The 17,509-nt window shown below is 49.5% G+C and overlaps 2 protein-coding genes across 6 annotated transcripts in view; both read right to left on the bottom strand.

The window, feature by feature from the left end:
• The window catches only part of LOC134009694 (leucine-rich melanocyte differentiation-associated protein), a 106,132-nt gene that overhangs the window by 4,511 nt on the left and 84,112 nt on the right, over nt 1-17,509 (bottom strand). The window lies entirely within an intron of this gene.
• The window catches only part of LOC134009690 (ADAMTS-like protein 1), a 56,874-nt gene that overhangs the window by 1,739 nt on the left and 37,626 nt on the right, over nt 1-17,509 (bottom strand). For 4 of the 5 annotated variants that reach the window (XM_062449281.1, XM_062449280.1, XM_062449282.1 and 1 more), the window contains 22 exons: nt 15,573-15,618; nt 15,156-15,392; nt 14,239-14,365; nt 13,993-14,067; nt 12,761-12,918; nt 11,666-11,777; nt 11,400-11,538; nt 11,215-11,265; nt 10,792-10,996; nt 9,111-9,258; nt 8,773-8,857; nt 6,113-6,402; nt 5,863-5,992; nt 4,093-4,303; nt 3,670-3,849; nt 3,313-3,466; nt 2,006-2,936; nt 1,631-1,758; nt 1,053-1,158; nt 662-869; nt 444-553; nt 94-314 (listed from right to left, as the gene is read on the bottom strand). In XM_062449281.1, the coding sequence (XP_062305265.1) occupies nt 94-314; nt 444-553; nt 662-869; nt 1,053-1,158; nt 1,631-1,758; nt 2,006-2,936; nt 3,313-3,466; nt 3,670-3,849; nt 4,093-4,303; nt 5,863-5,992; nt 6,113-6,402; nt 8,773-8,857; nt 9,111-9,258; nt 10,792-10,996; nt 11,215-11,265; nt 11,400-11,538; nt 11,666-11,777; nt 12,761-12,918; nt 13,993-14,067; nt 14,239-14,365; nt 15,156-15,392; nt 15,573-15,618 (4,052 nt within the window). Of the gene's footprint in view, nt 1-93; nt 315-443; nt 554-661; nt 870-1,052; nt 1,159-1,630; nt 1,759-2,005; nt 2,937-3,312; nt 3,467-3,669; nt 3,850-4,092; nt 4,304-5,862; nt 5,993-6,112; nt 6,403-8,768; nt 8,858-9,110; nt 9,259-10,791; nt 10,997-11,214; nt 11,266-11,399; nt 11,539-11,665; nt 11,778-12,760; nt 12,919-13,992; nt 14,068-14,238; nt 14,366-15,155; nt 15,393-15,572; nt 15,619-17,509 lie in introns of those variants that run through there. The other variant, XM_062449284.1, reaches the window with a different exon arrangement.

Raw genomic sequence — 17,509 nt, 5'->3', positions numbered from 1 at the left:
AGAATAAGTGAGGTAAAGAACAGATGTCAATATCAGTACATGATATCAGTGGGTCGGCGACGACTGCATTTTGCAACCTCTACCCGAGCATACCTTTTCCACAGGACAGGATATTGCATCGTTGCCAGCTGGAGGGGCGTGGCCTCCAGGTGCAGTGGTGTTCCTGGGCTGCTTTACCGCTGCTCAGGTGAGCGCAGGTCACATGTCGGGACTGGAAGCCATGGCGACCACAGGAGGCCGTGCACTGTGTCCAGGGTCCGACGCGCCACTGCAGGGCACACGCCTCCGAGGAGCAGTTCCTGCAGGAGCTGGGCCTATGCAAGCACACGCGACTGAGGTGAGAATCGACCTACAAACGTGAATAAAAGCACACTTGTTTCGTTGTATTCGTGCGGGACGCCACATTGGTTTCGCGGTGCGCTGCGTGCAATGCTTGGGCTTGCCTGTGGAGGTCACTGCACATTCTGTGGGAGACTTTGGTGGCATTCAGGTCTTGACAGGAGATGTGACGGTGCTGGGTGGCCAAACGAAGACCAACACAATGACCCTGACACTGGAACACAGTGAGAGCACAGAAAAACAGTCGTTTTGCCGTTAATCCATCGTCATGAATATTGACGTTTGTTTTCATCAGAGATGACAGAATGGAAGCACTACTCACCGGCCCCCAGCCAGAGGCAGCCCACCTCACACAGGGCAGAGTGTTGCAGGGTCGCCTGTCGCCGGGTCTCCTCCCTGCCCCCTCCACACAGCGCTGGGCCGCCACCCTGCTGGCCCCCCGCTCCGGCCCGCTCAGACAGCTCACCCTGCGGCTCTGCACCCCCCCGCCACAGCTGGCCGAGCACAGGGACCAGGGGGACGCAAGCCACCTACCCAGGACAAAAAAATGACGAGTAAAATAGTTTAAAGTTTGCGTGCCGCCGAAAAACTCTTGGTAAAATGACATTTATTAAACGTTAATGTAAGAGTAAATTGCAGTGTGATTTGGTTTCTTGATGAAAAGATATTCTAATCTAATTCAGTTTGGCGTACATGCAGTTGCAATGTTTCACCTGAGGGGGCAGGCTTGTCCATGGCAGTGTGACCGGCTGTTGTTTCCTCTGTCTGGACAGAGTGAACTGTTCTCTATGTTGTTAGAACAGTTACCTCCTCTCTCACCTACAGATGCACCCCAAAACGTAAAGTGCGGAATTAGAATCATCCTTTAATACACACACACACACAGTATATGTTTCGGATTATGCCCAAGAACCCATGTGTCACCTAAGAGTTTGCATATGGAGTTCTGGAACCTCTTCAACACTTTAAACCCCTCAATCTCCACTATTTAGCTTAGCTAAGTAGGCACACTTGCTTAATCTACTTTGAATTGCTGCCTGGACTGGAACATGTAATTGCTATCGGATGAGGAGGGAAGGAGGGGTGTGTGTGTGTGTTGTGCCGTCTGCATCTCTATCTGCTTGTAAAGGGTCTTCTCGTAGAGAAGACGTAGAGAGGTAGGAGATTGCGAAAGATTTGTGAAGGGTCTTGGCCAAATGTAAAGGCTAAGTAAAAGTGCAAATACTGCATCGATTTCCATAACAATTGTATTAACTGTGTCCATTTATGTGTGTGTGTGTGTGTCAGTTGCCTGCGACGTGCAGCCAGGAGGCCAGAGAGGAGGAGCCCAGGTGTCCGGGGATGGAGCAGGTGTACAGTCCTGTGTCCGCCTGGCCTGGAGACAGGATCTTCAGGGAGCCATCTGCCTGCAGGGCCACTCTGCCATTACACACACACAGCAGGGCCACCGAAACCACCTCAGTTACAACACAGACACACGACTACTAAACACAGGACACAGGTCTACTGGCTACGACTGAGGGTTAGCTACGAAGCTACACAGATCCTATGTTTATCCATTAAAAACTGAACACGGACCACCATTTTGATAGCTGAAACATTGTGAAACGAAGTAATATATATATATTTTTTTTAAACAAAGGTAGAAGCCATAGTTTGTCGTTACCTGCCGCTGTAAAGTATCTCCTTCCCGTCTTTGGTCCAGGTGACGGTGGGCTCGTGTCCTCCCGACACCTCACACTTCAGCTCCACACTGCTCACCTGTCTGTGCAGTACGACCGGGGTCCCCACACGGACCACCACCGCAGACGGCGTCGAACCGGCGACCTTCCTAGGCCTCTGGGCCGGGACTGGGCCTCTGGCTCTGCTAGAATGGGGTGAGTCCTTGAAGGTGTGCTTCCGAGCGCCTGGGAGCACGGAGAACTCTGGTCGTTGTGATGGCTGCAGGATGGATTCGTTGCTCTCGTCCTGGCTCCCGGAGAGCTCAGCGAGGAGCCGGGCGATGGCCTGCTCCCCCTCACGTCCCTCCAGGCCTTTGGAGAGGTTGTGGGTGAAATCATCCAGCCTCTGCGTCTCGACCACCAGCATAGAGGGACTGTACGTCTCCGATGCGGCGTCCTTGCGGTCCTGCGTCGACCTGTTTTTGTCCTCGGTGAAACCCGCTGAATCCTGGGAGGCCCCTCTCTGGTTGAGCAAGAGCTGAACGATGGTGTCGTACCGGAACACCTCCTGGGTCCTATCACCCGCCGAGTTCCCAGCCAGCTGGTTCACCTTCTGCTTGCTGCTGATGACCTTCAGCACCAAGTTCTCCTGGGCTTGGCCTGCTACACAGGTGTAGACTCCAGCGTCCGAGGCCCGGAGGTGCTGGATGTGGACGTCGCCCAGGTGGGGGAGGACGGCGAGCGGCTTGCCGTCCTTCAGCCAGTGGGTGTGGCCGCCGCGGAGGCGGGCTGGGCAGCGGAGCTGCACGGAGGTCCAGGGGAGCAGGTAGGCGTAGCCGCCCGCCACAGCATGCAGCTTCTTGTCTCTCCTCAGCTGGATGTAGACCTTCCTCTGGGCCTGGACGCCGGGCTCCGTCTTGTCAGACCTGCTGGGCTCTGGGAGAGAGAGGTGTGAGGCGTGCATGTGGGAAGAAGCTGAGAGGGGAGATATCTCCACAAATCCCAGAGTCAACCACAGTGGTTAAGTCTGAGATATGTACACTGAAAAACACATTTGAGATCAATATCTCAAATTCATTTTGTGTACAAGTTCTAGTTTCTACAACCTAATTATACAGTATCTAGTAAATTAGTCAGTCCATGTCAGTATATGAGGGGAAAGTATTTATCCACAGACGTGTTACTCATTCTGCACTTCATGTGCTACATATGAATGTTTAAGAGGTGGACCAGGGGAAGGAGCTGCCCTCTGGTTCTCTCTCACTATGAATGAGCAGCATAGAGCTGGCCTTAGACAGACACTCTTTCTTACTTTGGCAGGGCCCAGGGGAGCAGGGACGCGCGGTGGAGGGCTGGGGGGTGGGGGCGCAGGCCTGGGGGGCCTCGGCCTGGTACTGGTCGCCCTCCCCTGGCCTCCTGCAGGCCGCGTGGCGCCTCTGGAGCCCCTCTCCACAGGTCACCGAGCACTGGGAGATCAGAGCACCAGATTACCAGCAGAACAACTATCTGGCAACGCCCTGATGAATTATAGTGATGGTAACTTTTCTTAAATAGAGTACACAATAGTGTATTACTCAGTGGATCAGATAATCAGCCATTTGGACCGATGATATATTGTATATGCAGCATTTCAAACTAAAAGAAAGTTAACTGGTGTAAAGGTTTTTACCTGCGACCAGCTGGTGGTGACCCACTGAGCAGGACACTGCAGCAGGCCACAGGGCTGCTGGGAGGGAGGACTTGTCTTGGGGCAGAACGTGTCTGGTAATTCCAGAACGCTCCCGTCAGACAGTCTCTGCTTACACAGCACCTCTCTGGTCTGGGCCCCTCCCCCACAGCTACGGGAACACTGAGCAGCAGATCCTTACAGTGAGTCCTTCAACACCTCATTCACGGGGCTAATATTGAAACACTCACACTAGTCTAACACGGGTACGAATAAGGATCGGTACAATCCAGTGGTTGAGCTTTTTTTACAGCAGATCAAGAGGTTGCAGGTTCAAATCCCCCCTATACTTTCTTTTGGATAAAATCTAAATTAATAAATGAATATATTACGTGACAAATATGAATTTTCTACTGAAAGTCTCACCTGTCCCCAGTCCTGCAGGTCCCACATGGGGGGGCAGTCGAAGCGGTTGCAGGCCTGGAGGGGGTTGGGTTTGGGGGCTCGACACTCCTCGTCCCTGACCCTCTCCGTCTGGTTGCTGTCTGGGGATGGGCGCCGCACGCACACCACCGAGCGCGTCATCAGACCCACTCCACAGGTGGCCGAACAGGAGGTCCACTGCCCCGCCTCCCACCTGCAGCCAGGCAGACAAACCAATGAGGTGGGGGGCAGCCAGGCAGCCAGACCAATGAGGTGTGTGGGGGGGGGGGGGGGGGATTTTTATGGTCACACCAGCAGTTGCACATTAGACACATAGAAAGCACATTACGAAAGGAGAAACTACAAAGTTGTCTTGAATTTATTGCAAAGGAATCGGATCTCAGGCAAAGGAAAGAATGGGAAACATTCTATATATCTGATCCGAGGATGTCGTTTTCTTTCTGGAGAGGAAAGGCTCAAATTTGTGTTGCTAAATATGGGGGGGGGGGGGGGGGTAAGGGGTAAGGAGCCCTGAGGGAGGGGGGTGCGGGCCAAGGTAAAGAAGCCCGACACAGCGTTTGCTGTGCCTGAAAACAAAACCTACGTCCTAGAAAAATAGGCAGGAGCTGACTGCAAGCCCTTGGGTTTCCAGACAACAGTTTGAGTACTGGAACACCAAGGCTGTTCGTACTGTGGCCTTGCGGCCTCCAGCAACATCCATTCAGAGTGCTGCTGAAGCACAGACACTTTAACAACATGCTGTTGGGTCTTTTCATGGCTCGGATAAATCTTCCCGTGAGGGAGATGCAGGAAATACTCTGTGAAGTGAATCTGTGTTTGCTCTAATCGGCCAAATAATTAATATCTGGCTTTAATATCTGGCTTTAAAATGTGTTTATATCTAATGCTCTGTCCTTTATTGTTTTTCAGACGTTTTTAATTTAAGACCATGGTGGTCTAACTCTGGTTTAACCCTGACCCCGGAGGTCTTATCCTGACCCTGGTGGTTGGAATTGGCAGGCCTAATGCGGACCCTTGTTGCTGGCATAAGCCCGCAGGTGGGGTTGTAGTGATGGAGGAGGTCTGAAAGTTCAGGAGAGGTCCTGAGTTGGGTGACTGCGCTGGGTGGATAGGTGGTACCTGGGGGGGTCAGTGCTGGGTGGAGAGGTGGTACCTGGGGGGGCAGTGCTGGGTGGAGAGGTGGTACCTGGGGGGGTCAGTGCTGGGTGGATAGGTGGTACCTGGGGGGGCAGTGCTGGGTGGATAGGTGGTACCTGGGGGGGCAGTGCTGGGTGGATAGGTGGTACCTGGGGGGGCAGTGCTGGATGGATAGGTGGTACCTGGGGGGGCAGTGCTGGGTGGAGAGGTGGTACCTGGGGGGGTCAGTGCTGGGTGGAGAGGTGGTACCTGGGGGGGCAGTGCTGGGTGGATAGGTGGTACCTGGGGGGGCAGTGCTGGGTGGAGAGGTGGTACCTGGGGGGGTCAGTGCTGGGTGGAGAGGTGGTACCTGGGGGGTCAGTGCTGGGTGGATAGGTGGTACCTGGGGGGGCAGTGCTGGGTGGATAGGTGGTACCTGGGGGGGTCAGTGCTGGGTGGAGAGGTGGTACCTGGGGGGGCAGTGCTGGGTGGAGAGGTGGTACCTGGGGGGGCAGTGCTGGGTGGAGAGGTGGTACCTGGGGGGGCAGTGCTGGGTGGAGAGGTGGTACCTGGGGGGGTCAGTGCTGGGTGGAGAGGTGGTACCTGGGAGGGCAGTGCTGGGTGGAGAGGTGGTACCTGGGGGGGCAGTGCTGGGTGCTGCAGCTCTGCAATAGCCGGGGAGGCCTGTCGGAGCTCACACATTGGCTCTCATCTGCAGCCTCCCTCGTCTGCTTGTTCAGGCAGATCCACACCGCCTCCCGTAGCCCTGGAGATTATAAACAACATTTAAGATGCACATATTCCATGTCCATGTATGGTAACAACAACATCTGAAGAGGGGTGGTGTGTGTTTGGGTACGTGTGGTCATAAACAAGCACAATATACCTGTCCCACAGCTTCTGGAGCATTCTGAGAAACCCTCCATCTCCCAGTCATGAAGCTCCTCTTTCTGAGGGGGCCAGTCTCCCTCCTCCTCCTCCTCCTCCTCCTCCACCCCAGGGCAGGGTGTGTGGTAGCAGGGCTGGCTCTCTGCCGGCTTGGGCCCCTGACACTCGTGGTCGGGCAGGTCAGCTACGGTCTGGGAGAAGGACAGCAGGACCTGACACCTCACTGTCCTCCTCTGAGTTCCTGTGCCACACGTTCTACTGCAAGGCAGCCACGGGCTGGGGATGAACCTGGAGGAATGCACACACACACACACACACACACACACATAAGCACACACACATAAACACACATACACAAACACACAGGTGTAAAAAGTGACATGAACAGGCTTAGGTGCAAAGAGATCCAGAGATTTTAAGGCAGACACACACAGTTATACACACGCCCATCTTCACACAATCAGAGACACCCACAGTTATAAACACAACCACCTTCAAACCGTTAGAAACACAGTTTTAAACACGACCATCTTCAAACCTTCACACACACGATCAAACTATGACTAAAGTGAACATTTTACGGATCCTGACCTAATACAGCTGTTCAAAGTCTCAACTGGCATTGAATGGAAGGCCTAATAAGCAGGAGTTCTGGTGTCTGGCATAGCCTTCCTCACACAAGCTTTTGTCATTTACTGCTCCGTTCATAAACTGACAAAGTATTTGTGAAATTCAGGCCCGCTGCGCTTAATTGAGCAGCTGTGAGGCATTAGAGTCAGTCTCCCTGGGATGAAGGGCTTTGCTGTGTCCTTCAGGAGAGCATCAGAAGAGGGGAGTACTCTAGATCAGACTACAGAGCCTGACTGGCAGCTAGGAAGTTAGGGCTCTGGGAGTGAGGTTGGTGTGGCAGTGGAGAGGAGGTAAGGTGGTGAGGAAAGGGGGAGAAAGGCAAGGAGATAGAGGGATAGACAGAGAGACTGGAGTAGATCAGAGATGGCCGTGGGCTTGTGCAAGTTATTTATAAACTCATGTGTCATTAAAGCCAATGAGCTCATGATGACTCCACAGTTCCGTTTTCGGCAATTTCTCACATTTTTTCGGTGTTGCACTCAGACATGAAAGGCTTACCAATGTTTTGATCTCTGTATTTATATCAAGCGTTCTTCCCCAACTGAGATGTCAAACCACAACAAAGTACCATTGTCCACCCTTGTGACCTCGATAAAGAACTAATTTATCCTCATTCAGTATTTTACTAGTTCATTTAGGCCTATTGGACTGACTTGTACTCATGGCTTACAGAATGTGGCCTTCCAGTCCGTAGTGTTAATCCTAAAATGACTGCTGTCCATGACTGTCTTGTTAATGTTCCGTCTCTTTTTAAAACCCCTTCTTGACTCCCATCCCCTTTTAAAAAATATATAATGTAAACTTCTTGTAAATTATGGTGTAACATGTCAAATGCACCAAAGAATTGCTTCCCTTACTTTTGGTTGTGGGGTGGTGCCAAGATATCACGCCCCCCAAATCTCAGAACGAGTCACTGTACAGGGTCCCATTAAAAACGTTTTAGAATGGCACGTGTATCAGAAGCATATTATTCCCTCGTGGGTAGGAGGGGGGGGGGGGGGTCATTATTTTATTAACCTCATCCCAAACTCCAGTGCTAATAACCTTGGAATAATAGAATCATGAGGAGAGTCTACCAGTTGGTTTTGCCAGGCGGTTGCTCAGCGGTGGTTCGGTCGGCTTTAGCCTTGGCTGTGGAGGTGCAGTAAGTCCAACGCAGGAATTTCCTCCTCAATCCTCACACATCCGTAACCTGGCTCCATATGGCACGCAGATATTGTTGTTGGCCCGCAAAGCGACAGCATATTATAAGCAGATATTTATGTGCTTTTAGGGGAAAGACATGTTTTTTTTTTTTTGTCTCGCAAATGTACAAAGTCATATGCTCTGGCAAGGAGTCTCACTCACTTTTGTTGAAAAAAAAAGTAATAGACTTCCATGTCGTTCCTTCCAAACGAAGGAACAGCATGACTCAAACAGGGGAGAGAAGGTGTGGACAAATGCAGGTCTTGCAGGGTTTTGGATATTATAAAGAGGGTGTCTTATGAGGTCAGTCTGACAGCCAGATACTCTGGCGTAGAACAGAGAAACACATTCTTCTTCCTCCTCTCCTTTGTGGTTACGGTAAAATTAAAAGCATGCTCCTGAGTAAAACCTCTTACATTCACTGTGTGGGGGTTGGCTGCTAAATTGCCAATATCATTATTCATACAGAACAACAGCTGCATAAGCAGCATATGAAACCAAAGGACCATGGGGGGGGGGGGGGGGGGGTGTCATGACAACAAAGGCCCAGAGATGAATACCTGAACGTAACAGAACACAGTCCTGCGTAGAGCATCCGTTATCAAGACAGCACACAACGCTATTACCCAGTCACATGACACAGCGATACGTGCCAACTGGCTACAGAGGCCAACTTGTTTGAACGTTTCAGAGAGAGCATGAGCTGACAAAGAAAGTTCTTAGTCAGCAACATGAGGGGGTTGACCGCTAGGTGTTCTCCCACACAATCATTTCCAGAACCAGACCAGCGGCAGGCTGGGTTCCAGTTCCATACAGCCCTGGAGGGCCTTCGCCTGGACTCACGTGGGGTCTTCAGAAACAACGATCTCCTCCTCCAGCTCGATGGCCTGCTTGGCCCACTGTTGCTTGGCCTCCACCGGGAGGGTCTCTGCAGAAGGGGAGAGGGTTCAGTGTCGGAAGAAGCGGAAAGGGGGAGAGAAACTGGGAGAGTTTTGCGAAGGAGTCCAAAAAAAAACGGATCCGAGTGAATCAAATTCCCGGCGCAACCAAATCAACATTCAGCATGTCGGCCGCCGTGTCAGAGGCATCCGCAGATCACCTGACGGACTGATCACTACCAGTGTGAGGGATCACTTTGATACACGGCGCTCCCGGTTGACCGAGGGGCGGGAACAGCATACCTATGGGTTTGAAGCAGGGGACTGTGATGAGACACTCCTCCTTGATGTGGGGCTTGGTGGTGGGGTTGCAGCCTCCGGCATGGAGACCTCTGTGGTCGATGCAGAGGACGACCCTGTAGCGCAGGCCCTGTCCACAGGTCGTGGTGCACTGCAAATGATAGGAGAGGTTAACTAAACACACTGGCTCCTGTACATGAACGTGATGCATAACGTAGGCTGATGTCCACCAATAGATAAGATCAATGGCCTAGGGGGTTGTGGCGAAGGGGTTTTACTGCAGCAGGAGGGCACATTATAGAAGTCCTCGATACTGCAGATCGTTTTTTGTTCGTTTGGAAGACATGTTGAAGCCACATCTTTTTGGTATCTCACTGTGACTATACAGCATCGATGGTTAAAGCCACACAGGGGCTCATTACTTCTTCCTCGAGACAAGATCTTTCTCTGAGTCTCTGACACCTTTCCATGTCAGATGCTTGAGACACTTCATACCTCAGGTTGGGAGAAGATGAGGGAGGGTGACCCACAAAAATGTTGGCAGACTTTCTGCCGGCAAAGTTTTTTTTTGCATGCATACTTTGCCAAGACAAGTATTTAAGTGGGGTGTTCAGAGGAAGAATGTGCAAGGCAAACAGCAATGCGGGGTTTTGGGGGGTTCACAAAACCTGGCGCCCCCGGTCTGTCTCCTGTGTGCTTACTGGAGAGAGGAGGTCAATTTCCCGCATGAAGTGGAACTCACAAGGGACGGCTCCTGGCTCTCTGATGGACCATCACTAAGCCACGAGAGGCAGGGAGTCATGTTTTCAAATTCGATTCAACAAGATTTAACTTTATTGTCATTGAGCGCAGTACGGGTACAGAGCCAATGAAAGGCAGTTAGCATCTAACTAAAAGTGCAATAGGAATAGCTTAAATAAGTTCCTACTGCTCTGTCTTGGAGAATCTGGGATCCATGAACGGTTTCTGGAGCTGAGCGTCTTGACAACGTCTGTGTGTGCGCCACCAAAGAAGATGAGGACTCTGTGCACTTTTGACTTCTGTTTAACTTTTAATTAAAGTTTTGTTTGTTTTGCAGGCATTTGGGTCCGGGGCCGGGAGTGTGGTTAGAACTGCTACCGGTAATCACTCAGAAGAGGTTGTGTTTTAAACACCTGGGTATGCTGCCGGTTCGGAGAGTTTCTGTGTGGAGAACTTAGCCTGTGGTGTGAAGGGATGGCTGAATTATATTGAAAAACATCTGGTTAATGTCAGGTTAACATGATTTCTGGCTTTCTCTCTGTTTGGCACCCATTCTGTTTAATCAAGAGTTTCTGCACCTCTGTATGGTGTAGATTAGACACACTATTCCCAGTTCCTTCTCTGACCAATCAGATGTGAAACTAACAAACTTAATCACGGATGCCTGGTAACAGGGTCAGGTAGTACTCCCCCAAAAAAGTTTGGCCTTTTGCACCCAAGGGCATTATTTAGTTAAGTTCTATACAAATATATTAATCTACTATATTAATACTATATTAATCTTGACCAAGCTCTTAAGGCAAAAAAAAACGCCAAACATAATAGGTATTGTGTCTATAATGGACAGAATCATTCCCCACACACATAATCGACCACGTGACATGTGACCATGTGACACATAATCGACCATGTGACTTGGCTAACTGTGAACTCGGAGACGTACAGGCGACCAGTCCTGAGCCGACCAGGTGGGGCAGTCGAAGGCGTTGCATGGCTGCAGGATGGCGGTCTTGGGGGCGTACAGACACTTCCACTCCTCCGAGGCGGTGACGCTGCCCTGCAGGTCCTCCTCCACGCAGGACACGGAGCGGCTCTGGATGCCCCCGCCGCACGACGTGGAGCAGGCCGTCCAGGGGCTGTTCTCCCAGCTGGGACGGGGGGGACGGGGGACGAGGGGGACATGAAGCAGATGGAACGTCCGGGGTCATTTGAATGGAAAATGGGTCTCGTTTCCGCAGGATGCGCCCATACGTACTGTATAAGCGAGGTCAATATTTGTATATGTGCTTTTTGTATGGAGACAAAGAAAGCGTGTGTGTGTATGTGTGTGTGTTTGTGAGAGGGTGTGTCTACCATCCATACATACCGAGGTAGAGGGTGGTAGAGGTCATAGGGCAGGATTTGCTTGTAGCCATCGCTAAAAAAGAAAATGAGAAGAAAACAAATCTAGACTGCATCATAGACATAACAAAATGACTTACTTAACTGGTGCCAGGCGAATCGGAATAGTGACGTGCACTTTGCTCCCATGTTAGAGGGCAGGAGACTAACCTAGCCAGGCAGGGGTCCATGTTGCACTCCTGCAGCTTGGGCTTGGGTTTAACATTCTCAGGATAGTAGTGGCAGTACTGGTCCATCACAACACGCTGACTCCGCTGGTCAAAGCACTCAGCCGAAGTCAGCTGATATCCTACAACCAATCATCACGTTTACAGGACACAAGGCCAAATGTACTGGATAATTAAGATTTCCTCAGCCTGTCGATATTAACTTCTGCAAAATGACAGAAAGGTTCATAGCCTATAACATCCTGTTACCTCCGCCACAGGTCACTGAGCAAGGAAAGAAGTCTGTTTCCCTCCAGCGATGAACGATGGGCTGGTAGAAGATGAACTGGACCACACTGTCCACTCCGCTGGTGAATCGAACCTACAGAATCAACAGCAGAGGAGAACTTAACAAACGACTATACAGTTGACCTCTGCAGCAAAAAAAGGTAATATCTCTGTTGATACTGAACAAAGTCCTTTATAATGAATCCAGGATGCTGTAATGTTTCCCTTCCTAAAGCCAGAGGGGTTCGGTGCAGCCTTGCCCATGTGGACCTGCTAAGTGTGTCACATTTCCCCAGAAGTGACAACGTGCTTCATTGAGTGAAAGCACATTCCTCCCAGAGGGACTGAACCGAATGAGTTTTTAGACTTGGGGCTAGGGCTGGGTGTGTGACTGAGGGAAACAGATAGATCCAGGGTTAAGCGCTAGGGTTGGGTGTGGGGACTGAGGGGAACAGATACACCCAGGGCTTGGTACTTTGAACGCCAAGGGAACCAACAAAAGAAAAATATAACAACCCTTCAGCAAGTATAAAAGTGAACAGCCACTGCCAGCAGCACACACACACATTTGTCTCAGCTTTTTCCTCTTTTGACGATCAATACAAGACATTGAAAGGTATAATTATTGTGTGTGTTTGTGTGTGTGTTGAATGTGGTGGGAAAATAATATGGGGAAAAGTTGATGTTGCAGTGGGAAAACATGGATTCTAGGATATTTGACGTGGAACTGTGTGCATTCAATTAGAAACGCTGATCAAGGATGCCCAGAAACCAGATCAAATCCTTCTTCCACTCCTTGAAACACAGAGGGTTCATGAGAAGTTGAAGGAAACGAGGACCTGGATCCTGGATTGATTTGGCTTCTGCACTCATATATCTGTGGCTTCTACACAGAGGGGAAAACACACTCTGTAATGTCCAGTGGTGCTGTAATTCCTAAATGGGTCATGGGTGGTTGAGGAAGATAATAACTTATGAAAATAACTTGTCCATAAGATCTATGGCACCTTCTGTAGTAGAGAATAGTGGTCTATTGAGGGTCAGATATCCAGTGCAGGACATCTATCCCAGTTTTACCTTCATGGAGAAGTCAGCTCCCAGGGGGCCTGTGATCCTCAGGACCTGCTTGTCAGACAGTTTCTGGAAGTCCAGGGTTGTGTTCTCCAGGTGGTACTGTCCAGAAGCTGCCAAAGCCAGTTCACCTTTCCCTCCCTGTAAGGTCTTACTCTCCACATCTAGAATCCAGACAAACAAAAGCGGCGCATGACAAACGCACACAGCTGTGGAACATCACAAGGAATACCACAATAGAACACTGTCGATGGGAAAAGTGGTCGACGTTGCTAAGCCATTAATGTTAGCACTTCAATTAGCTACACATAGAACGTGTATCATTCTGTACATGATATATCCATGTGTGCATTATATATCCGTGTGTATATTTACACTCAGGACATTCGGACTCTAAGAGAAACGTGTGTTGCTACAGGTTTTCCACTGTTGGACCTCAAGTCAACCCCCGGCGTAATGGGGCCTTGTCTAAATCCAGTGTGGAAGTTTCAACAATGAGAACACGAGCAGCAAAACACCCCCCGAGTAGAGGCAGTCATACCCGCACCCGACCATGTGATTACCCTTTGAGTACAACGAAAAGGAAAAGAAATATTTTAATGAGAAATCTGTCTGTTTATAAAGAGAAGAAGTCCTCTTGGCTTCGCTCGGCAGATCTGTTAACTGTTAAGCATTCGCTTAAAGAGGGGAAGGAGAACGGACGGAAACATTTGTTATCGATCGTTCCTGAATGCCATTCTGCTGCCAAGGCTTCGACATCAGTGATACTGGCTGAGAGCTCTTGGGAGACAGGCTTCCCGAGGCCTTACAGGAGCCAAGGAGAACACAGCCCTCCTCCTTACTTCTTCTACTGTACGAAGGGACAGACGAGAGGAGCTGGCGAGGAGGGCAGGATCTCTCAGGAGGGAGGTACAGTTGTCTGTTTATTTCCTTCTAGAGTATCTGTGAAACACTGGTCATCTACTGGATTTTGGCTGCACTGTGAGAGCTTTTGCGTGGAATTATAACACTAACCCTTTGTCTTGACAGCTATGCCGTTACATAGGTACCTATTGAGTAGTGAAAATAGGATTCAGCGTGTTCTAGTTCAGGGTTTAGGGTTCGAACAGTCCACCCTGTCACAGTGCGTGGGTGATTTTTGAAGATCTGTAAGGACATAAAAGGAACATGCAGAAAACAAGACAAACATCGTTCAGTCTAGTTCTGGATGGAAGCTCCCCAGACCTACCAAGACTTACACAAGTGATCCGGGCCTTTCAGGACCAGACGAACATGTCGACTCCCATAAGGAATCACGATGACCTGGTCCTCCGCTGAAAGACATAAAGATGGTGACAGAGAGAGCGAGAGAGAGAGACAAAGAGAGAGAGAGAGAGGCAAAGAGAGACAGAGGAAGACAAGAGAAGCGGAGTCGAGCCTGTGAGACATTTGCTCAAACGTGTACTCTGAAGACTTCAATCGACATTCCCACGCAACTTCCTTACTCTTTCCGGAAGAATGCTGGGACTTGTAGTGTCCTCGCACCAGCCTACAGGAAGAGCTGTCGCCGTTGCACACGCCACAGCTGTCCTCCTTCACTGTGCTCCCCAGCTGGTGGTCGCACCCCACAATCTATCGACGGGGCGTCACATGATAGGCATCACTCATCTGACGAACAGCCTCACACACGGACGGTCAGCATGTATTCAGTATAGCTTGCGGCACAAACAAATGGTATTTCATTCAACGAACGAAAGCTGCATGACATGTCAATCATAACGTCCCTGACTGTTTCTCACTCATCTGGTTTTCATTCACAAAGCAGATGCTCTCTGCTGACAAACTGCCTTTGTACAAGTCAGCCAATGGGACTGTGGCTTATTAGGTTTAGTGATTTGTCACTTGGCATGGAATAAGTGAGAAGACCAGACGACCAGGAGAATACATCTTCTGGTTGGGTGGCAGATGTTTAAATAGCAGATCTATCTGCTATTATTTTTGTTAGGCTAGACATACTGTACTAGTATGTAGCCTTTGACATAAACATATATTTTCCATGGGAATGTTCCAAGGAATGTTGTTTGTCCTACTTTGGAAGAACTTTATAAGAACTTTATTCAGAACTTTATTAGGAACTTAGCAATAACACTATGGTGATGATAGTTAGCAGGTGAACTGTCAAGACCGGTACTTCAACCTAACTTTAGAGATCGTTGTCCCAAAACAAGCGAGAAAGACAAACAGAAAGACACAGATGAAAAGAAAGAGACGGAGAAACATACAGTTTTCCAAAGAAGACTAACGAAAACGAAACAAAAAGTCCCCTTTTGTGGAAAAAAAGGTGACCTCCGTCTGAACCGAACCCCCCCACACTTCTCATGGCAGCTCCCGGCGGCGTCGGAGAAGGGGCGGCGGTCTGTACCTGGCAGGCCCCGCTGATGCACATGTCCAGGGACTCGGTGTAGCAGCGCGTGCCATCCAGCACCTTGGGAGCCAGCTCCACCACCTGACCCGACGCCTTGGCCCGGCACTTGAGGGCGCACGGGTTGTCGGGGTCGTTGTCCACCGGCAGCCACTCGTGGTACTGTCCGTCGTAACGCACGTCGGCATGGGCGGAGCACTGCTGGGCGCGGAAGTCTGCCGCGTCAGGGGCACAGTCCTGAGGGCGAGAGAGAGAGGGAGAGAGGGAGAGACTCGGTAGTGTGATTTTTCTTCGAGAATACGTACGGGTTTCTTTTGAAGTGGCGCCAGTTTAATTCTCAGGTTGGCGTCTCGAACTCTGCTCTCTAAAAGACAGGTACTGTATGCTGCTAGGGGCATTCGACTGGGCTGAACTCACCACATTACTGCATGTGCGATATTTGATATTCTGCCCTTCGCAGTTCCTGCAGGGGACGACACAAAAAAAAACGATTTGTTGAAAGGCTTTTCAATAAAGTGCATGCAGTGTATGATCTTCATTTTCTGTTACATTACATTTTCATGGTGGGCAAATCCGGGCTTTTTAACAAGAGGCCTTAAGCAGGAGGACTATGAGAGCAAAATGTGCTGAGCAGACTCAGACAGTCTGGCACCGTTCTCCGGACGAGTGTCTTTGGTGTTTCAGTCCAAATGAAGGAATCAACCGCATTTGCAAATTGGGATTCCTTTTTCTACTTTGATGCTGGGAGATGGTAAGCCATAGATGGCACCTGCGATAGGCTGATTATCCTTGAGGAGCAGACGGGGGACAGACTCCGGGAGAAGTCGTCCAGTTCCGTAACATGAGAGGAATTCCAGTGTCACCCGGCCTTAGCTAATCTGTAATCATGATTCAAGGCAACATTGCAGAATTATGACTCACAGATGCAAGAGGGATAAAGGAGTTCATGATATTATTCCAGAGAGGAGAGAGGCGTGCGTGGCATGGCATGATCATTAGATCCGATGACACAGCCAGACAGCTCGCGCTGCCAAACCAAACAACATGGCCGTGGGGCCCTAACAAAGGAGACACTTCCAGAGACCGAGGGAAAGACGGGTAGAGAAGACCAGAATCTCAGTGGAAAAACCTGCTGAGTCTGGATATATATTTGAAAATATAACACAAACACACAGAAAAAGCTATGGATGGAATTCCCTCCTAACACACACACATACACACTCTTACACTGTGGCTGCACACCCACACACGCGCACACACACACACACACACGGAAACAAAGACATGGACACACAGGGACATGGGTAAACACACATATACACATCTGGACATGGACACACACACACAAACTAGACTGAATCAATCATAGTAATACCCATAATGTTGTCATCAAGTTGAGTTGACATGGCATGTTATAGATTGGTTGTATCGAGTGCAAGTTGCATGTGGGTTCCATAAACCATTAAACTGTTGTTAGAATAATATTGTAAAGGACATGTCTGAGCACTGGGATATGGCCAATGTTGGATGAAATATGTTCTTACTGTTTGCTTCTTTTCTCTTTATGTTTTTCTAGTGTGTTAAAGAGAGGCACCCCCATCAGCAGAGTCATGCAGAAGAGGCATGACAGAAGAACGAGCCAGATCGAGCCAGCCTTCCCTCTTGTTTCCTTCTTTCCTTCCTTCCTGTCTGCCTTCCTTCCATCCTTCCCATGCTCCTTTCAAAGGGCAGTACATGATAAACTACAGTCCATTTACAGTTTCTATTTTAGGTGGTTGCTCGGTTACTTTAGCATATGTCGGTTTGTCAGTGGTTTGTCGGCTTTATTTGGGTTTAATTGTGCCAGCATGCACAGAAAAATTAAATAATGTACAGTAACTGAAAGTATTTCAAATAGTTTTTGACCAAGGTCCGCTTAATATATGATTGCTGATGTTGGCTGTAGAATGTTTCCCTGCTACGGTTAGGTCGAGTGAAGTTGTAATTAGTTTCAGCTACACAGGCCACACAATGAGTTGTTTAAAACTAGCTCTATAGCCACTACTGCCAGATGCACATTCATGATAGGACTTACTATTGAGAATGTTCACTTTTAATGAAACTGCCACCGAAACTACAGTGTTTTGACATAACTGTGACACACCTTTGATGACATTCCCTCATGTCACCACCCTTTCACATCTCGTTATGGTATGAATAAAGGATTTTAAATTCCTGTGGGGATCCCAAGGCCAAACGACTCTTAAACTAAAACAACATGCTCTCTCCCCATACCACAGAATCCCATTCGACTGACATCACAGCTGATCCATATGTCCACACTTACTCAACCCACACTTAATATTGGTTGTGTG

This window comes from Osmerus eperlanus, chromosome 23 (assembly GCF_963692335.1).
Source record: "Osmerus eperlanus chromosome 23, fOsmEpe2.1, whole genome shotgun sequence".
Taxonomy (NCBI): Eukaryota; Metazoa; Chordata; class Actinopteri; order Osmeriformes; family Osmeridae; genus Osmerus; species Osmerus eperlanus.
The sequence above is the reverse complement of the archived record's forward strand: the minus strand, read 5'-3'. Positions and strand labels throughout refer to the sequence as shown.